The sequence below is a fragment of the Tamandua tetradactyla genome, chromosome 11 (genome assembly GCF_023851605.1).
Source record: "Tamandua tetradactyla isolate mTamTet1 chromosome 11, mTamTet1.pri, whole genome shotgun sequence".
Taxonomy (NCBI): Eukaryota; Metazoa; Chordata; class Mammalia; order Pilosa; family Myrmecophagidae; genus Tamandua; species Tamandua tetradactyla.
In genome coordinates, this window is record NC_135337.1 from 15,371,066 (window position 1) to 15,393,745 (window position 22,680).

The 22,680-nt window shown below is 36.9% G+C and overlaps 1 protein-coding gene and 1 long non-coding RNA gene across 6 annotated transcripts in view; one reads left to right on the top strand and one right to left on the bottom strand.

The window, feature by feature from the left end:
• Positions 1–22,680, top strand: part of VAV3 (vav guanine nucleotide exchange factor 3) — a 380,746-nt gene that overhangs the window by 340,937 nt on the left and 17,129 nt on the right. For all 5 annotated transcript variants that reach the window (XM_077120069.1, XM_077120068.1, XM_077120070.1 and 2 more), the window contains 3 exons: positions 8,207–8,323; positions 8,894–8,981; positions 14,830–14,959. In XM_077120069.1, the coding sequence (XP_076976184.1) occupies positions 8,207–8,323; positions 8,894–8,981; positions 14,830–14,959 (335 nt within the window). The remainder of the gene's footprint in view (positions 1–8,206; positions 8,324–8,893; positions 8,982–14,829; positions 14,960–22,680) is intronic.
• LOC143649937 (uncharacterized) overlaps positions 18,065–22,680 on the bottom strand; it is a 42,321-nt gene continuing 37,705 nt past the window's right edge. Inside the window, exon 3 of the long non-coding RNA XR_013159236.1 lies at positions 18,065–18,613. This is a non-coding gene — a long non-coding RNA (uncharacterized LOC143649937). The remainder of the gene's footprint in view (positions 18,614–22,680) is intronic.

A 22,680-nucleotide genomic window follows, 5' to 3' on the forward strand; every position in this document is an offset into this window, starting at 1 on the left:
TATTTATCTATTCATCAGTTGATAGGCATTTGGGTTGCTTCCATCTTTTGGAAATTGTGGATAATACTGCTGTAAACATCCACGTGCAAGTATCTGAGTCCCTCCTTTAAATTCTTTTGGGTATATACCTAGTAGCTGAATTTCTGTTCCATATGGTAAATCTATACTTAACTTGCTGAGGAACTGCCAGACTCTTCCGTAGCAGCTGCACTATTTTACATTCTCACCAGCAGTGACTAAGTGTTCCTATTTCTCTACATCATCTCCAACACGTGCAATTTTCTGTTTTGGTCTTTTATTTTTTTATTTTTTTTAACTTTTTTTATTGTATGGTATAACATATATACAAAACAAAGAAATAAAAATGCAATAGTTTTCAAAGCACTCTTCAAAAAGCGGTTACATGATAGATCCCAGAGTTTGTCATGGGCTACCGTACGATCCTCTCATATTTTTCCTGCTAGCTGCTCCAGAATATAGGAGGTTAGAGGCTTAAATACTTTTTTATCATCACAATCAACTTTTTTCTTCTTTTTTTGTGAACAATAACATATATTCAAAAAAGCTATAAATTTCAAAGTACAGCACCACAATTAGTCGTAGAACATATTTCAGACTTTGACATGGGTTACAATTTCACAATTTAAGGTTTTTACTTCTAGCTGCCCTAAAATACTGGAGACTAAAAAAGATATCAATTAATGATTCAGCATTCATATTCATTTGTTAAGTCCTCTCTTCTATGTATAAGTCCACAATCACCTTTGATCTTTCCATACCTCCCTTTGGGATTGTTTGGGCTATGGCAAATCTAAATTTTTGATACTGGAGGGGTCTGTCACTAATATGGGGTAGGGAGTTTGAACTATCTGATGTTCTGGAGAGGCTGGGCTAAGTTTTAGGACTTATCTGGACCAGGGACCCATCTGGAGGTTGTAGGTTTCTGGAAAGTTACTCTAGTGCATGGAACCCTTGTGGAATCTTATATATTGCCCTAGGTGTTCTTTAGGACTGGCTGGAATGGTCCTGGTTGGGGGTTGGCAGATTATGGTAGGAAGCAAGGTCTACCTGAAGTTTGCATAAGAGCAACCTCAGAATAGCCTTTCAACTCTATTTGAATTCTCTCTGCCACTGATACTTTACTAATTATACTTCTTTTCCCCCTTTTGGTCAGGATGTAATTGTTGATCCCATGGTGCCAGGTCTAGATTCATCCTTGGGAGTCCTCTTCCACGTTGCCAGAGAGATTTTCACCCCTGGATGTCATGTCCCACATAGTGGGGAGGGCAATGATTTCACTTGCAGAGTTGGACCTAGAGAGACTGAGCAACAACAGAGGTCCTCCAGAAGTAACTCTTAGGCAAGCCTTTAGGTAGTCTAAGCTTCTCCACTACCTACATAAGCTTCACAAGAGTAAGCCTCATGATTGAGGGCATGGCTTATTGATTTGGGTGTCCCTAAAGTTTGACACAGTATCAAGGAAGTCCCTGATGATAAGGTTTAATATTCCATATTCTTCCTCCCCTCCCTCAGGGGACTTTGAGTTTTGATCTTTTATTTTAATAGTAGCCATGCTAGTGGGTATAAAATGGCATCTCATTGTGGTTTTGATTTGCATTTCCAAAATGGTTAATTATGTTGAGCTTCTTTTCATGTACTTTTTGGCCATTTGTGTATCTGTTTTGGAGACATATCTTGTAAAGTCTTTTGCCCCTTTTTAAACTGGGTGCTTGTCTTTTTGTTAAATTGAAGGATTAGTTTGTATATTCTGGGCATTAAAATCTCATCAGATATGTGGTTTTCACATATTTTCTCCCCATTGTGTAGAGTATTTTTACTTTTATGATGAAATCCTTTGCTGCACAGAAGTTTTTTATTTAATTTCTTTTGATGCTTGTGTTTTGGGTATGAAGTCTAACCAAACATTGCCTAACACAGGTCCTCAACATGCTTCCCCATGTTTTCATCTAGGAGTTGCATAGTCCTGGTTTTTATATTTAGGTCTTTGATTCATTTTGAGTTAATTTTTGAGTATGGGCAAGATATGGGTTCTCCTTCATTATTATGCATATGGATATCCAGTTTTCCCAGAAATATTTCTTGAAGAGGTTGTTCTTTCCCAGTTGAGTGGACTTGGCACCCTTGTCCAAAATCAGTTCGTTGTAGATGCGAAGGTCTATTTTTGAAATCTCAATTTGATTTCATTGCTCAATATAGCTATCCTTGTGCCAGTATGTTTTGTTTTTGAGAATAATTTCTTCTAAATTCCTATCTGGGAGCAAGGAGAAGGTAGGATACGTATGTGATGCCAGTTGTCAAAGTACTAGAATTGAGCTATTCACTAGCACTAGAGAGGGGTTCTTTCATCATTCATTATATATACTTTGTTTCAATCCTCTGTTTTCAGTATGGCATCTCCTTCAACCTTTACTGGGCCTGGTGACTATAAAATCTGACACTGCTGCTTGACAAAAAGATTTTAGAAATCAGGAATAGAAGAAAACTTCCTTAATATGATAAAGGGAATTTATGAAAAATGCAGAGCTAATATCATACTTAATGATGAAAGAATGAAAGCTTGCTCTCTGAGATCAGGAACAAGATAAGGATGCCCACTGTCACCATTGTTATTCCACGTTGTACTGGAAGTCTAGCTACAGAAATTAGACAAGAGAAAGAAATCCAACCACAGCAGGATACACGTTCTTCTCAAGTGTACATGGAACATCTTGGATAGACCATGTTTAGCCACAAAATGTGTCAGTAAGTTTAAAAGACTGAAATCATAAAACTATTATGTCTGACTACAATGAAACAGAATTGGAAATCAATAGAAGGAAAACTGGAAAAATACATGGAAGTTAAAAATATATATACTTTTAAGCAGTGCATCAAAGAAGTTAGTCAATGCTTGCAGGTTAGTGGAAATGGAATCAAAACATATCAAAAACTAATGGAGAAGATGGCGGCTTAGTAAGACGCGCAGGTCTTAGTTCTTCCTCCAGAACAGCAACTAAAGAAACAGAAACAATACGAAACAGCTCCCGGAGCCACGACAAAGACCAAAAAGACAGCGTACCCCATTTTGGAACGGCTGAACGGGCAGGGAGAATCCGCTGCGGTGAGATATCCGAGAGGCGCACGTTTTCCTGGCCGGGGCGGCTGGCAACTGGGGTCCCCTCCACGCACGTGGCTCCCCGGTCTGACTGGGAACGTTGGATAGCGGGGCCCTCCTGCCACGCTTGGCATCTCGGGCCAGCTGGGAAATTTGGACCGGCACTTCCCCAAGCCGCGGCAGCCGGCGACCCCCCCTCCACGCGCGGTTTCCCGGGCCGACTGCGAGATTCGGATTGGCAAGTGAAAGGAGCCACAGCATCTTTTACTGGTGGGACCCGCAGACAGACGAGTGCCACGAGCGCCACCTACTGGGCAGGAAAAGAAAAACAGAGCCCAGAGATTTCACAGAAAAACCTTTCAACCAGCCGGGTCCCAAACCCAGGGAAATCTGATCAAATGCCCAGACACCAGCAGAAAATAATGGATGACGCTCGGAAAATTGAAGATATGGCCCAGTCAAAGGAACAAACCAATAGTTCAAATGAGATACAGGAGCTGAGACAACTAATGCTGAATATACGAACAGAAATGGAAAAACTCTTCAAAAACCAAATCAATAAATTGAGGGAGGACATGAAGAAGACATGGGCTGAACAAAAAGAAGAAATAGAAAATCTGAAAAAACAAATCACAGAACTTATGGGAGTGAAGGACAAAGAAGAAAAAATGGAAAAAACAATGGATACCTACAATGGTAGATCTAAAGAGACAGAAGCTACAATTAGTGAACTGGAGGATGGAACATCTGAATTCCAAAAAGAAACAGAAACTATAGGGAAAAGAATGGAAAAACTTGAGCAAGGGATCAGGGAACTGAATGACAATATGAAGCGCACAAATATACGTGTTGTGGGTGTCCCAGAAGGAGAAGAGAAGGGAAAAGGAGGAGAAAAACTAATGGAAGAAATTATCACTGAAAATTTCCCAACTCTTATGAAAGACCTAAATTTACAGATCCAAGAAGTGCAGCGCACCCCAAAGAGAATAGACCCAAATAGGCGTTCTCCAAGACACTTACTAGTTAGAATGTCAGAGGTCAAAGAGAAAGAGAGGATCTTGAAAGCAGCAAGAGAAAAACAATCTGTCACATACAAGGGAAACCCAATAAGACTATGTGTAGATTTCTCAGCAGAAACCATGGAAGCTAGAAGACAGTGGGATGATATATTTAAATTACTAAAAGAGAAAAACTGCCAACCAAGACTCCTATATCCAGCAAAATTGTCCTTCAAAAATGAAGGAGAAATTAAAACATTTATAGACAAAAAGTCACTGAGAGAATTTGTGACCAAGAGACCAGCTCTGCAAGAAATACTAAAGGGAGCACTAGAGTCAGATACGAAAAGACAGAAGAGAGAGGAATGGAGTAAAGTGTAGAAAGAAGGAAAATCAGATATGATATATATAATACAAAAGGCAAAATGGTAGAGGAAAATATTATCCAAACAGTAATAACACTAAAAGTTAATGGACTGAATTCCCCAATCAAAAGACATAGACTGGCAGAATGGATTACGACCCAGCAATACCACTGCTAGGTATCTACTCAAAGGACTTAAGGGCGAAGACACAGACGGACATTTGCACACCAGTGTTTATAGCAGCATTATCTACAATTGCAAAGAGATGGAAACAGCCAAAATGTCCATCAACAGAAGAGTGGTTAAACAAACTGTGGCGTATACCTACGATGGAATATTATGCAGCTTTAAGACAGACTAAACTTATGAAGCATGTAATAACATGGATGGACCTAGAGAACATTATGCTGAGTGAGTCTAGCCGGGAACTAAAGGACAAATACTGTATGGTCCCACTGATGTGAACCGACATTCGAGAATCAGCTTGGAATATATCATTGGTAACAGAGACCAGCAGGAGTTAGAAACAGGGTAAGATAATGGGTAATTGAAGCTGAAGGGATACAGACTGTGCAACAGGACTCAATACAAAAACTCAAAAATGGACAGCACAATAATACCTAAGTGTAATGTAACTATGTTGGAACACTGAATGAAGCTGCACCTGAAGTATAGTTTTTTGTTTGTTTGTTTGTTTGTTTGTATCTTTTGTTTTTGTTTTTTTTCTTTTTTCTTCTTATATATATATTTTTATTAGTATTATTATTTTAATTCTCTTCTCTATATTAACATTCTATATCTTTTTCTGCTATTTTGCTAGTTCTTTTCCTAAATCAATGCAAATGTACTAAGAAATGATGATCATACATCTATGTGATGATACTAAGAATTACTGAGTGCATGTGTAGAATGGAATGATTTCTAAATGTTGTGTTAATTTCTTTTTTTGATTAATAAAAAAAATTTAAAAAAAAACTAATGGAATGAAGCAAAAGCTATGCTCAAGGAAAATTCTAATTTCTTTTTATTGAGGTAAAATTCACATAACACAGAATTCACCTTTTTAACTATTTTAAAGTGATTGATTCAGTGACTCCCAGCACATTCTCAATGTTGTACAACCATCACTATCTAATTACAGAAAATTTTCATCCCCCCAGAAAAGAAACCCCACACACATCAAACAGTCACACCATTACCTCTTGCCCCAGCCCCTGACAACTACTGATGTGCTTTCATTGAGTATGGATTTGCTTATTCTGGACAGTTCATAAGATGGAATCCTACGTGTGGCCTTTTGGAACTACTTTCTTACGTAACATTGTTTTCAAAGTTCCCTGTTGTGGCACGTTATCAGTAAATCATTCCTATTTGTGGCCGAATAATAACCCTTTGTATGGATATGCCATATTTTGTTTATCCATTCATTAGTTAATGGACAGCTCAGCTTCTACTTTCTGGCTATTGTGAAAAATGCTGCTGTAAATATTTGTATATTACTTTATTTTCAGTTCTCCTGGATATATATTTCAGATTGAAAATACTTAGTCATGGTGTATAATAATCCTTTTAATATGCTGCTAGATTGAGTTTCCTAGCATTTTGGTGACAATTTTTATATGTGCGCTTGTTAGGGACACCGGTCTGTGGTTTTCCTTTCTGGTGCTATCTTTGGCGTTAGGGTAGTATGGGCCTTATAGAACAAGTGAAGGAAGCATTCCCTTCTCAACTTTTTGGTACCATTTGAGAAAGACTGCCATATTTTATGATACATCCACCAGTGAAGCCATCTGGTCCTGGACCTTTTTGTTGTTGGATGTTTTTTGATGATCTGTTAGAGACCTATTCAGATTTTCTAATTCTTCTTGAGTCAGTTTTAGCAGCATCTTTCTAAGATTTTATCCATTCCCTCTAGCTTATCTCATTTGAGGACATACAGTTGTTCAGAATATTTTCTTGTATGCCTGTAAATGTCGCTAGTGATGTTCCCACTTCATTGCTGATTTTAATAATTTGTGTGTTCTTTTGTTCTTAGTCTGGCTAAAAGTTTGCCAGTTTTGTTGATCTTTTCAAAGAACCCATTTTTGATTTCAATAATTATACTGTTTTCCTATTTCACTTAGCTCAGCTCGAAACGTTTTTCCTTCCTTCTTGGGGCCTTGAGTTTGTTCTTTTTTTTCTAGTTCATCAAGATTATTTGAGATTGTTCTTTAATGTAGGCATAGCTAGATTTTCTTTCTTGTCATCTAAAATTGGTAAATTAAGAAATTATAGTATAACCATGTCCTTTGGATACAAGCAAGTAAAAATAGAAAAAGAGGGAAAATGTATGTAGTACTTTTGTTTTTTCATTATAATGTAAACTATGCCCATGTATTACCTTGATAAAACTGCATGTAGTACATACTAATTAGAAAAAGGAGTCCGTCATGAAAGTAAGGGGATAGAGGGTTAGTGGCATGGGGCAGCATTCTTGGATAAGATGATCAGAGAAGACCTTCCTAAACCTGGATGATGAAAAGGAATGTGTGTACTGATGGGGCTTGAGTGTTTTCCAGGCAAGTATACAGTCTATGAGAAGATTCTAAGACCAAAAGGCACTTGGTGAGATTTTGTACTTGAAAGAAGGCTAGAGATCAGTGGATAAGGAGATAACTATGAAGAAACAGAGGTGGGCTAGATCATGCTAGGTCCTAACACTTCAAGAATTATCATAATAGCTCTAACAATATGCCATCTGCATAAAATGCCCTTACCCCCTCTTCTATACTTGATGGAAACCTAACATGCCCTCCCTCCATGAACTTTTTGTTAAATGCCTACCATGTATATATTTAATAAATATTTATTGTAGATTAGGGATTGATATTTACTGTTGGTTACGTGAGTATATCTGTGAATCAAAGTATTTTCTGGAGAATTTTGAAAGACAGCTGATCTAACCATAAGAATTTTTCTTCTTTCACTTTATCAGTAAATGTTAAATTTCTTTTTGATATGAAGTATCATGGAAGAATATTTTAACTTTGAATTTGGGCCTTTCATTGTAATTGTTATTATTATGAAGTTTGGATATGTTTAAGGCCAACATAGTCTAAGAAGAAATAAATTATGGTTTTGAAAAAAAAATCTTTTAAAAATAAATTTTACCTCTACTAATTTCTTAAGAAAATGGGTTCTCAAAACTGTGGTCTGCAAGAATCAATCTGACATACAAAATGTCTACTTAAAAATAATTTAAATTGTTACTGGAATTTTCTTTAATATGATTAAAAGAGATTTCATTTGATAGTGTATATAAGCAGCATAAAGTTTGAAAAGCAAGTTCTAAGTGTGTGTGTATGTATGTATGTGTAAGCGCACATTATCATATAAGACGTTCTCTCACCAGATCCAAATCTTTCTTTCTCTTGTCCCTAAACTGTCCAAAACTCTTTTTACCTACTGATATTTCATTTTGTCCCATTTATTCACTTGATGAACATTTGCTGAGTGCTTACTATATATTAGGCACTGTTCATTTTTCTCTTATTTGCTTTATAGAGCATTTGTGTCTAGATATATTAAAGGATTTTTTGAATTATTTATTTTAACTGTTTTTGAAGCACTGTAAGTAGTAAAGAAATAAAAACAGCCCAAGTCTGCCACCGAATTAAAGATACTTATTTTTAGCCTCTGCTCTCTTCCAGGTGCATTACCTAAATTTTCTGTGTTTTTCTTTCTTATAGGTATGCTGGAGCAATGGAAAGATTGCAGGCAGAGACTGAACTTATTAATAGGGTAAATAGTACTTACCTTGTGAGGCACAGGACCAAAGAGTCAGGAGAATATGCCATTAGCATTAAGTAAGTAGGACAAATACTTTTACAGAAATAGATTTCCTGTTTTCATAATTGCATAGACCATCTGACATATATAACACTGAAGTTTGAAAAGCAAGTTCTAATTGCAGCAGAAATAATGCATCTATTCAGACAGTTCATTAATAGTTGAAAATATCTTTAAAAAATCGGCAATAAGTGTTATAGGCTGCTAATTGGCATATTAGAATTCTTTCATGACATAGTATTTTTGGTACCTTAACATGTGTATATTTCTAGTAAATCCTAAGTGTATAATTACTAGATTTTGTTTTATATTTTGCTTTTCTGTATTCTCAAAATGAACTAACTAAATAAATTGTGCATAATGACTGGTTAAATTTTACCTGCCTTCTCACCTCAAATATTGGTTGTATCTTTAACCAATCTAGTAAATATATTTTGTTAATTAGCTGTCGTCAGTGTATTGGCATAGGTATATATTCTGTCTTCAGAACTAATTCCTATAATGTTATTTTGGCATGCCCTCTGGTAATTATTGATTTCTACTGATTAAAAACGCATTTATATTCATAAGTTATTCATTGCCCACAGGTACAATAATGAAGCAAAGCACATCAAGATTTTAACAAGAGATGGCTTTTTTCACATTGCAGAAAATAGAAAATTTAAAAGTTTAATGGTAAGCATTGATGGTTATTACTTTTTACCGTTATTAGAAAGGCCAGTGTTAATTCTGTAGCTTATTGGAATTTTGTTCACTGAAAAGTTAGAATTCTGAAACAGAATCATAACAGCTATGATTATTCCATGTGCCGGGCCCTTTACATAGTAAGTGGATTTTAGAATTCTGAAAATGGAGAGTAGAATCTTGAAAATGTTGATACCAAGAATTCCAATTAAGTTTTACATTGTTTTAATCATATTTTTCATTGTAAACTAAGTTTGCAAATTTTAGATAACCTTTCAAAGTCTACACTATTTATGGCTCTTATCAAAGCAGTAGAAAAATTAAAATACAAGTGCAATTAACTTTCAGTTAATTTTATGAGTTTTTGCCTTCTTTTCAATGGTGTGCAGCAAAATTTTAATATACATTGCTTTCCTCCTTTCCCTTTACCTCTTTCTCATCACTAAGGCAAACAAGGATAATTTAATTTACAGCATAAAAAGTTGCAATTCATAGAACACATCTCTCAATTAGGTTCATTTTATATAAATTGCAAAATAAAATCAAATTGAAAAACCTTTTGTATTTCCTGCTATTGTAAATGAACTGTTCCACAATTCTCCTTCATTACCTTGGACCACGAAGCATTATAAGGTAGCCTTCTTACCACATAATTCAATATATCATAGGAATTTTATATTTAAATGGAAATGAAATATTGTTGCTGAGTTGTTTCAAATGAACCAAATAACAAATTATTTTAAGTTCCATAATTAAAAAAAATTATGTCTTATTCATAATTTTATTAGTGCATAGAAATATTGTGTCAATGACCTATAAATAATCCATATATGCCATTATATATGCATTATCGACAGTAAAGAAAAAGTTCATATTTCCTTAAAAGTTGTCTCAAGTATTTCTTTCTTGAGTTTGCTTGAATTTCTTGTGATAATTAAGCATTTGGATCCAGGTCTCAAGATGCATTTGTACCACTCAGCTAAGTACTTTGAGTAACTCTGGGAAGGGCCACTGATTGATTGAACCATCCATCAAACGATGCATACTGCATTCTGCCAGAAAGCAGCTCAATGCACTTTGCAGATGTTGACATTAAAGTTAAAACTGAGTGTAAGAGAGCCTTACAAAACAGGCCAGCTTGAAAGCCTTTTCTAAAATTTAGAATTGTTTCAAGACCGGGATCAGTGTTTTAAGGAAATGGAAACATGTTAAGTTGCAAGAAAGAAAACTCGATGGTCAGAAATGTCACATTCTCAGTTCAAAAGCTAAAGATGAGCAGCAAAATCATGTCCTGAAAAGTGTAAATTCTGTCAAACTTGTAACCGAGATCCAGGCACCCTCCCTACTGGAAGCGGCTCACGTTCTGTTGGTTACAAGCAGGCTGTTCACAGACAGAACTGTACCGGAGAAGGTTCTTCATAAAATGAAAATCTAGGAGAGAGGTAGCAAGTGGATGCACAAATAATGAATGACAGATCCAGCTGAGACATGATCACAGCATAGAATGGGGGGGGGTCTCCACATCTCTGCAAGACGCACCAGCTGGAGCTTTCTCCTGCGGAACTTCCTTGGATGGTGATGAGGCTGCTCCATGGTATTGTGCCTAATATGGGGCTTTAAAAAAAAATGCTGCCGGGCCAGAGGACTGTCAGCCCTACAGACTTTGAAAATAACAAAAGGAACTCCTATCAGAGGAGGCAAGCTAAGAGGATGAAAGGAAAAGCCACTGGAAAGGGCCAATCGATTCGGCTTTGTAACACCTGGGTTTGGCTCAAGAAAGTTCTTTGTTTGCTGAGGTTAGATGTGAAAAGTGAGTAACGCTGCCCTGACTGGGATTGGTGAACACAGACCCTTGGTTTCCTATCTGCATGGAAAGCTGTGATTATAGTAAAAACAACAGAGACCCAGAATTTAATTAATTTATATCAGAGAGCAGTTGAAGCCTCTACAGTGATGTCGTAGAAAGGGAATTCAAAGTGCTTCTAACAGTGCTGAAATAAGCCACCCTTAGATGGTTCTAATGGAACCCATGTATATGTTTTTTTTCTTCCTCCATATCTGGGAATTCTGGTGATCACAAGGAGAGGATTAAGAATTAAATGCAAAGTCTTTAATGAAACTAAAAAAAAGATGAAGCTGAAAAATTTTGGTATCAGAATACGTTTGTCAGATTCAGCTAACGATTGTAAAAAAATTACTTAAGCAGGGGCAGCTGAACTGGACTGGAGCTGCTTCTGTTCTTTGCTTCGGTTCTTTTGTTGTACAAATTTATATGGAGTCCTTACTAGGTGAAATCACTGTTTGGGGGGAATTCAAAAAGGGACTCTGAGCATCCTAAAGAAGATAACGAATTAATAAATCCATCTGTACTGTGATCCTTAAAATAGTGCTGTCCTTTGGGCCTCAGCTGAGAAAAGCCACCTGGGTACTTGGTTAAAGGACTGGCTGATATTTCAGGAAGGAGATAAATTAACAGGCACTTTTGACTCCACTCTGGAAGTGTAGGGGCTTCCCTAATTTAAGATAATAAGACCGCAAAGAGTTACCTTTTATCGTTGTTGGTGTCAGATAATACAGGTGCCATTATAAGTTAAGTGGTGGTCTCTGGTTTTAAGTTGTTGTTTCTTAACCAGAGTTCAGAGTCATCCTATCATAGTTGTTACAGTGAAATTCTTCCAACTGTGAAATTCATTAGGCCCTGGAATTAAATTTTAATTTGGGAAAGGTTGTGAAAGGCAAGCAAACCCCAAAACTTATTTTAAAATAGGCAGTCTCGCAAAGAGAAGGCTGTCCTTAGGTGGTTCTGACCTAGCCTTCCCCCCCTGGGTCTCAGTGGCTTAGTTAATCACAGTTTTTGTTTTTCTTAGTCATTACATTCAAATTCTAAATGAATTTCTGCATCCAGATTACAAGGCATTAATTTTGTTCTAATTTTCATGTATGCCAGGCAATCCACGTCCAAATGCTGTTTATAAACCTTCTCCATTGCCTGTTTCCTTGGTAATTGGAATGGCTGGCTCTCACTCATTATTTTTCAGAGAGACTCGAATTGTTGCCACTGCTGTGTCAGTGTGAGATAAGGAAAGCTTAGCGATTTCTTTTGTTTAGAGTCTTATTATTTACTTGTAGTACCTGAAGGTCAATGACTGCTAAAGCTGGGGTGGATTAGACTAAACTACAGAAAGCATAAAGGCATAAATTGGAAAACATCCATGTTGGCGCTACTTAATTCTACCCAATTCGATACATATAGGAAGATTTACCCTCATAAGACTGTTAAAATGGAACTAAAATTTCTTCCATGTTTAGAGAAGTAATGAAGAGTGTTTTGCAGCTTACTAAACCACATGACCTTTGGCTTGAAAAAAATCATTTTTCTCATCCATAAAATTTGGGGAGGGGTGGGTATTAAATGATCACCAAATCCCTTTATAATATGATACTTCCATGGTTTCTAGCCAACTTCGCATAAACCTCAATTCATAATAATTCTTAATAGCATAATTCATAATAATTTACAATCTATAAAAATTCATATTACCCGTAACAGAATTTATTGAGATTGAGAATTACTGGCCTGCAATTCCTTTCAGGTTTCTTTTTGTATTTTGGTAAAGAAAAGGACACGTTTTATTGAACTCAGTTTAAATGGCAAGACTAGGGGAACATATTATTTGCGTCAGCAATATAATACTTACACATGCAATTCTTCCAGACACCTTACAAAATTTTGCTTTATATTTTCAGAAAAATTGAATGTCAATGTTGGTCACTAAGAATTTAAATCCTGACCTTATCTTTGCAAGTCATGCTGAAAATCACCATAATCCTTATACCATATTCTGATCCTTGAAACCATTTTGAAGATAGAAACCTCTCTCTCTGGTATTTTGTCTCTTTTATTCTTTCTCTTTAAGCTTGGTCAGATTCCAAATTTCCTTTGCCTTCCTCAGAGACCTCCATGTTCTAGGCCCACAGAATGAAAGAGGGGAGGAATTTAAAGAAAAAGTTATAGATAAAATATATATAAGACCCTCACCTCTTTTGCCCCAGAAGAGAAAGTACCTAGTGAATCGTGGACATTTGGTAAATGCTGCTTCCCTTTTGCCTCACTTTTTGTGAATTTGCATTTGCTAGATACTACTTGACAGTAGCGTGGTCTAGTGAAGAGCACACACTTTGGAGACAGGCACCTACAATATATAATCCTGCACCAATTGTTTCCGCTCACTGAGATATGGGCATCCGTGAGGAGAAGGTCTGCCTCCCGAGGAGTGTTGCGCGAGGATTAAATGAGGTAGTAACGCTGTGAAGGACCAGGCACAGGGATGAAGGTGGCTGTCGTGGTTAATCTCACGGACCTGGCACTTGCAGGCCACCTCATGTAGATCCTTGGCTGCACTCTATGAAATGGTTTATTATCCCCGTACTGCCAGGGTGGGGATTGAAGAATCCCCGTTAGTTTTATTGACTACTCCAGCCAAACCATGCTACTCTTTTAATTTTGAATGTGGTCTTTATTTGACCACGTTTGTTTCTGTCTCCAGCCTGGCTGCTCTGCCTACGGTGATCCTTCCCCCTTGGCTATTGAAAAATTTTCTGCCTCCGTCACGAAACCTTCCCTCGTCCTCCCCATCAGACTCCCCAAAGGAGTCCGGTCTTGAACTCTCATAACCCTTCACTTTCCCTACAGGGGTAAGAATTCCTAGCAGTCAGGAGCCTTCCCTTGGTAACCTTGGTGACCCCTGAATCTCCCAGCACAGTGCATTCCATACACATTCTGGGTTTGGTCATAAATCATAAATAAATCACTGATGGGCCTCTTATTCTTCTTTGGGGTGATTTTATCCTGCTTGATTTGTTTGGGGAACTGAATAGAGTGGTGGCAGTGTGATTTTTAGAGGAAATGAGTTGCTTTTAAAACATTTGATTTCAAAAACTGCTATATTAGAATCACTGAACGGTGAGGTGAAAAGGGATTTTGCTTTTATTTGCATCTGAGGTATTTATGTGACACTGTAGGTAGAGAGTACTCATCTAATGATAAGATGCTTATTTTCCATAATGAATTACTTATTCAATTTCTGTTTAAAGTAGAGAGATTCAGATTTGTGCAGAATCGACAAAACCAACATCAAAAGACATTTCCTGAAATTTTGGTCTGAAAACTGGTGGGTGATTACTACAAGAGGTTTGAATGTATTTGAGACAAATCATTTATAGGAAAAAATTGGAAAGAACCACATTATTGGCCTCTGTAAGTGCCAGATGATCTGTAGGGCCTTGGTAGGGACACTAAAACTCGTCATCAAAGGTCAGATGCGATGTCAGGTAGCACTTGCAGTTTATCAACTTTGGTCTACCACGGAAAAATACATGGAGGATCAAGTTTGTTTTTCGGCCATTTTGGAAGAAAACACAGGAAACTGGAAATTGCTATATATTCAGCAAAAACAGCTGTTCCCTTTATTTGTGTTTAAAAGTAAGTATTTCGTAAATAAGAACAATAATTGCTCCTTTGAAATTGAGAATTAGTGTGGTTTCTTTTCATTGACCACATCTGACAGAAGACTGGCAGGATGCTCCATATCCATGAGTACAATAGGGCATAACTCATGCTGTAAATGGCTTGAGTCACAAAGACTGTTAAGGGAAGGTGTCCTGTGCATCCGCACAGCAGGGAGCGATTATCATTTGCAAACTCTTCCATATACTTCTGGAGAATTTTAGCATTAAATGGATCATCCTTATAATTCATATAATGATGCATCTAAGAATTCTTATGTTTGAGAATAAAAGGATCCTATAAAAAATAATCCTTGATTCTTTTCCCCCAAAGGAACTTGTGGAATACTACAAGCATCATTCTCTTAAAGAGGGGTTCAGAACTTTAGATACGACTCTACAGTTTCCATACAAGGAGCCAGAACATTCAGCTGGACAGAGGGGTAATAGAGCAGGCAACAACTGTGAGTATTGTGGTGTAGAACACAATTTGCTCTCACTTAGGATTGGAGGCACAATAACATTGAACAATCTTCATTCCAGATTTTGAAATATAACCAATTAATATGGTGATGCGTTTAGCTAGGACTTTTTTCTGGATCTGAGCACAATCAGGTGGGCCAACAAGTTTGGGAACATGTCTAGTTGTATTTCTTTCTGCCAACTTAAGAATCATGTTTGTGCTCAGACTTCTATCAGAAATGCGAAGGGTATGCTAATTTGCAAGTTTTGTGCTTTTCACTGACTTTTTTATTGGCCAAACTCTTTCTAACTTCTACCTAATGTTTTCTGGTCAGAAGGCTGTATTAGTACTAATATTTAGCAAGACATGTGCACAGCTCTCCAATCTAGCCTAATATCTCAACTCTGCTTATGATTCTGTTTCAGTGATTACTTTCAGAATTTTTAAGTGACCAAAGCAGGTTTTCTCTATCCCCTGTAAATTTTTAGCCAGCTATTGCTAAAATTAGACATTAGCTGCTTTCTTTCCAAATAAGCACTGTGCCACAACTAATCACAAAAGATTAGCCCCAGAACAAAAGCATTTTATATTTGGAATATGAGTTCAAGTAAAAAAATTTTACCATTTAATGCCAGGTGATCTTCCTGAAGGTTTGTAAAGAGATTATTGTGATGAAAGATGCTGTGAAAAAGTATGATTTCATTCCCTTATGTATTTATTTATTTATTTATTTATTATACATTCCCTTATTTTGATATCATTTTTTTTAAATACTAAAAAACCTGTTTTGGGGGGAGGAATGAAAACAATTTCATTACCCTTAGAATCTTTAACTAAAGCAAAACTGGAATATTTAGAGGTATTTGAAAAACGAAATTTGTATTAGTAGAATATAACATTACTGGGTTGTTTTTTTTTTTAAGTACAGACTGAAAGGGAAACAGGTAACACTTAAGGCTCCAACAACATCAGTAAAATTCCATACACTTAGAAATAAGTAAGCATATGAGAAATTTGTCACATCAGCTGACAGCTTTTTTGTAGGGGAATGACATCATAGCTTCAGCCTCACAGGCATCAGGGCAGTGAAACAGGAAGAGCATACTTCCTGTTGAAAATTTAAATATCCATTAAAATGTATCTTCCTGTTTTTAATCCAATATTGCCCAATTACTTTAGATTCACATATAGACCGTAATTTTTCCTCATTTGAAAATGGAAGTTATCCCCTCCAAAAAATTAGTTTTCCTACAAGTTTCTGAAAAGTCTACCAAAGTTATGACCTTTCTCCCTATATGAAATGTACACTTTTCAATTGCCTTTTCTTTGCCTTCCCACTAGCAGGAGATAATAAAAAGCTGCCAGAGAGGTCAATGACACTCAAAATCCTGTTTGAATTCACTTAGTTCTAGAGAGCCAAGAGAGGGAAGCAAGCAAGGAGAGCAGATGTCTCATATTAGATGGGAAGGTTATAAGCCCTTCACATTTCACTGCACAGTACACTCCCAAGCATTTGCCTCAGTACCTGGCCCATGTCGGTACTCAGAGAATATTGTCCAGTGATAAATGAAGCTGCCTAATTTGCAATTTTGTCTCTAGTGTTTAATGAAGTATTTAATGCTCAAACTCATCTGTAGACCAGGAGAGGAATTATAGACCAATTTTTAAAGCACAGTCAATAGAAAGGTTTGGAACATCTGTGCTAGCTACTGGGCAATTTTTCAAGAGATAATAAAGTCACTAGTTGAAACATTCCTATCCAGTCTTTTAAAGAGACTCTGGCAACTTAGGTCATGCCACAAAAACCCTACTATAATTGAGGAGAAAAAGAAGATCATGCATTTAAAATTTAATCTTTGTTATCATCTATTTTCATTCACTTGTTCAGTTGTCCATTTGTTGACTCATTAAATACATATTAAATACCTAACACAGACAAGGCATTGTTCTTAGGGCCAGAATAAAGCAGTTTAGAAGACTAAAGACCCCGCCTTATGGAGCTTACATTTTAATGAGGAGACTCAGGCCACAGTGGATTGGGGGAGTTTGATATTTTTATACAGGGAGTTCAGGGAAGATCTCAATCACAAAGGTACCTGAAGGAAGTAAGAGAAGTGAGTTAGTAAGTCCGTCAGCAGTAATTGCACAACGGTTGGTCCTTCAAGATTATTCAGTAGCTACTAGTCAGGTCCTATCCTGATGCTTTATTCATTTTATGCTAACTTTCTATAAAAAAGAAGAATGCTGAGGTATTTCTGAGGATTAAATGAGGTACTATATTGAAAGCTCTTAGCACAGTGCCAATACATGGCAAATACTCAGTGATAGGCAGCGACAGCCCCTCCTGGCTCTACCACTTCTGCCACTTCTACTTCTACTACAATTACTACAAATATCATCTCCTATTTTAAGATAGCAAACATTGTCATGCATTTTAAGACTTGAAGTATAATTTTATTAATTACAATTCTTATAGAAATGTATATATTTGCTTTTATGACTTTTAAAAAATATAGCTTGGCTTTCTTTATACCGATCTTCAGAGTTAAGCCTTGATGAAAACATCGCTTCTGTTTTTATGTGTGATGTGCTTTTCAGAAAGCGGTGCGTTGAATGGTACATGTACTGCCCAGAAAGATTACTCACATGTTTTTGTACAGAAAAGTCTCGTGCCTTTATAATCCTTACCTCTGGATCATGGTTCTGGCTATGCTGCTAAATACCATCTAAAAATAACTTTCACCAGGAAGAATTATGTTGGGCTACTGCATTGGATAGGACAGTGGCAACTCCGTTACTTCTTATACATGTTGGATGCAGAGAAGGCAAGCTGAAGCCCAGGGACACCTTGGGTTCTGGACAGAGGCGGAAAAAATGCAATTCTATCTCCTAAAGCCAGTGCTTTATTCTTTTTTATTTTTTTTCTTAAATAATACAGTCATCTTGAAAAAGAAAAGTCCAGGGGATTATAAAGGTTGCTTGCTTCTAAACTAGTTCCTGTTAGAATGTTCTTGGGAAGATCACCAATTATTTTCAACCTTTAAAATGTGATAGATTATGATTCAACTACCTCATCCAAATACAAAATAACATGCAAAAAGATATCATATTAGAATTAAAGAGGAATCCAGAGTACTGGGCAAGGAGCACAGCGTTCCTGGATTAGGAGGCCACTTAAGGCAGTCTCTTAGAGTGAAGGAGTTTTATCTTTACCTGTGACTTAAGAGCATTTCAGAGGGAGGGGATGTGGAGCAGGAAGGGAGGGGCAGGGGAAGAAAAGAGAACTCGGGTGTAGCAGTGAGCTGTTATACTTCCTCTAGAAACTGTCTTGGCTCCACGTAAGATCTCCTCCCCTGTTCCGTGGATCTGTGTGAGAATCTCATCGCTTTCCAAATATGAACATAGCAAACCTGCCTTATGCTGCTTTAGGTGTGCCTTTCCTTTAGGGCTGGCTCATTTGAAGGGCACTGAGCTGACTTTTGCTTTTCTTGATCTACATTGAAGACTTTATTTTCAGCAATGCCGCCAAGCAGTGTCTGACCTCAGGCAACTTTTACCTTTTTGAGCCTCAGCTTTCTCATCTGATGAAGAATGTGATTAGGTGTTTCATTACATTCTTTCAAAAAGAGCATCCTATGCTTTTTTCTTTGTATACCTGAGAGAAGGAGGTGAGATAAAATGTTAGTAGACCACCACACTAGGAAAAGTTACATGTTCAGCTATTTTGTAACCTAGAAACTGACTTTACACATTTTCCCCAGTTCTTATTTATGGAGAAGTAGTTGGACCACAGAGCAGAGATGGGTAATTTTTAAAATTCTAAAAACAGAAATTTGTATTATAGCATGATTTTTACATAATCTCAAAGTATCTTGCCACCAGAACTTAGTAACGAGAATGGTAAGATACTAGCTTTGGGCAGACACCACATTAACCACATGATTAGAGTTAACCTCATCCATAAATAGGAGAAACAGATATTATTTCCCCCCAACATGATGCACTGAGAAGGAGACAACATCACTTTGGTGGTATTCTTGCCTCCAAAATGCATAATTTTTAATGTAATCATGAGGGAAAATCAGACAGACCCAAATTGGAGGGTGTTTTACAAGCTAACCTGTACTCTTCAAAAATGTCAAGGTCATGAAAGACAAAGAAAGTCTGAAGAACTGTGTCAGAGCAAAGGAGGGTGTAACACCTAAAGGCAATGTGCACTCCAGGATTGGATCCTAGAACAGGAAAAAAAAAATATATATATATGTATATCCCATTTGTATATTTGTGTGCACATGTATATATGTGTGTGTGTGTGTGTGTGTGTGTACACTTAAGGCAGTACCTCCATACATATACACGTGCATATACATGTGCACACAAATATACAAAAATACAAATGGGACAATTAGCAGGTTTTGATTAAGTTCTCTAGATTAAGTAACAGTACTTAAATAATAGGGCCAACCAATGATAATGTTCTGCTTTTGATAATTGTATCACAGTTATATAAAGAGAAGAAAATGTCTGTTTCTAGAAAACACGTGCAAAGTATTTAGGGACAGAGGACATTCATTACATCTGCAACTTATTCTCAAAGCATTTGGGGAAAAATTTGTACAGATTAATAAAACAAAATGGTAAAATTTTAACATTTGGGCAGCCTGAGTGAGAAGTATAATGAAATTCTTTGTACTATTTTTTGCTACTTTTCTTTTAAGACATATTATTTCAGAATAAAAAGTCTTTAAAATGTGGAGATGATCCCATTAGCTGGATAGGACTAACAGAATTGGGATAAAGTAGTGGTGTCATCCCGAGCTTGGTGTATTGATTTTGAGTGGCTCGAGCAGTTATGTGTGCTTGGTAGGTAGGTCACATCTGAGACCATCAGTTCCTTACCTGTGACCTCATTGTATTTACATATTCATTCACTCATTCATTTATTCAGCAGATATTTATTCAGTACCACTATGTGCCAGGTCTGTTGCTAGAGGCTCAAGTTATAGTACTGAATGAGGTAAACAACCTACTGGATGGGAACAAACTGTGCTGGTTTGAAACAGCTATATAAATAATTACAATCATGATAAGTCTTGTGCAGTAAAAGCACTTGAGGAAGGATGTGATGGGGGCAGGAGTGGAAATTAATTTGCAGGCCCGGAAGGACTTTTTGAAGAAATGATATTGAAATTTAGTGTGAAAGATCCCTGAAATCTGGCAGGGTATGGGATGGTGGTGAGTAGGGAAGTGTCACACTGAAAGAGTTCATTCAGGGATGGCCCTTAAGCAGGAAATGGCATGAAGCAATGGGCATTGTTTTAAAAGATCACTGGCTTTTCTTTGAGTTGTGGCTTGGTGGGAATTATGGTCTGAAAAGAGATAAGTTAGAAGGCTATTTTAGATGCCTGTGAGAGATGATAATGGTTTGGACAAGAGTTGAATGGTGACAGTGGAGAAACACAATTGGTAGATTTCAAATCGATTATAGAGGTCAGTTTATTGGTTACAGCAGTTGAGGTAAAAGTAGTACACGTATGATATACAAGTATTTATCTTGAACACTTGGTAAATGGTGGAACCATTGACTGACCAAGAAACAGTAAAGTCATAAAAGGTAAGAGAAGTTAATAAATTCAGTTTTGCACAAGTTTTTAGGTGTCTGTGAATATTGAAAGGTCCAGTAGCAGTTGGCACCAAGGAGAGTGGTCTGTGTTAAAGATAGACTTTCATGAATCATAAGCTTTTCCATTTCATAGTTCGCATGGAATAATTTGAGAATTATAATTGTAATAGGCTTCATTATTTCTTCTGGTTTATTTTTCCCTGAAGCCCCAGGGGCGAGACTCCTTTGCTTCTCATTCTTAAATTGAACTTTGCGCAGTACCTTGTGTGAAATAGGTGCTCAAAAAGGACTAAATAAATGAAGTTAGGACCTAATGTCCATGGGAGATGTAGCAAGTATTAGAGTGCTAACTGTTGTTAAAATTGGAAAAAGTCTGGAAAGTTGGGGGGGGTTGTTCCTTTTGGCATGGTGACAGATATTACAGCAATTCTTCAAAAACTGGCAAAATGCTTCCTGGTTCATTGAGACCATAAAGAAGTCCAAGAGAAAGAAGCTGAAACTGAGCCAGAGCCTGAGTGTGGACTCTTTCCTTTCACCCATGTATTCCTGTTATTTTTTTTACTAGGTACTTGTATTAGTGTGTTAAATGCTGCCTGAATGCAATATACCAGAAATGAAGCAGCTTTAAAATGGGAATTTAATAAGTTGCAAGTTTACAGTTCTAAGAGTATAAAAATGTCCAAACTAAGGCATCCAGAAAAAGATACCTTAATTCAAGGAAATTTTATGGGTTTGCAACAGATCTGTCAGCTGGAAGGGCACGTGGCTGGCATCTGCTGGTCCCTTGCTCCTGGGCTCCATTGCTTTCAGCCTCTGTTCCTATGGGGTTCCTCACTTTGCTTCTCTGGGGCTGGTTTTCATCTCTTGACTTCTCTTGGCTCTCTTCAGATCCTAGCTTGCTTAACATCTCATGGGAAGCCACATGGCAACATCTTCTCAGCCTTAAGCATCTCCAAACATCTGTGTCACTTTTCTCTAAGTGTCAGCATCTGTGTCAGCTATGTTCTCTCCAAAATATTCCTTCTCTTAAAGGATTCCAGTAAACTACTCAAGAACAACCTGGAGTGGGTGGAGTCACATCTCCATTTAATCAAAATGTCACACCCACAATTGGGCACGCCATATCTTCATGGTGATAATCTAATCAAAAGTTTCCACCTACAATGTTGAGTCAGGATTAAAAGAGATGGCTGCCCCCATAAGATAGGATCAGGATTAAATATTGCTTTTCTGGGGTACATAATAAGCTTCAAATCAGCACATTACTTAAACCTTATTTTTAGCCAGTGTTTTAGGCATTACTTTTTATCATTAATATTTATTTAACTCAAAATAATATAATAAAACTTTGTGAAACTTCCTGCTCATTCCTTAGCCATTAGTAGTTAGCTATATTTCAGGGTAATCGGAAATGATATTTACCTCATTCTTACAAACTAGCTCCTCAAACATCCACTTAATTTAGTTTTTTCCCTCTTGACCTTCTAATTTAACATGCCCATATTCATTTACCCTTATTTTCTGATCTACATATGTTGTCTTCAATCTTTTGTCATCATCTTTTCCTTGGTCATTTGGCACTTTGTTTTAATATGATCTAATTTTATTCTGTTAATCTTAAATATTTATTTTAATGTCCATAGTATTAATTATGTTTTTCTCTGCATTTTTCCATCCTTATTTTAATTTTCTTCTTTAGTTCTTTGCAGTCTTGAGTTTTTCAGACTGCAAAATCTGAGGAGACAGTGCCCACAATACTGCCCTCTGGGAAGTGCTTTAGATACTAGCTGCAAGTGTGGGGACACGAGGGCAAGCCTCATTTCTGACCAGCTGGCTACAAATTTGGATCCCCAAAAAGTCCCTCTAGTTTGATAAATTGTAGAACAACTAACAAAACTTGGGAAAGCACTGTATTTTTTATTACTATTTGTGCCAGTTTGAATCTGTGGTGGACCCCAGAAAAGCCATGTCCTTTAATCCTCATTCAATATTGCTGTGTGGGAGCATTTTGATTGTTTCCATGGAGATGTGAACCACCCAATTGTGGTTGGTAACTTTTGATTAGATGATTTCCATGGAGGTGTGTCTCCACCCATTGA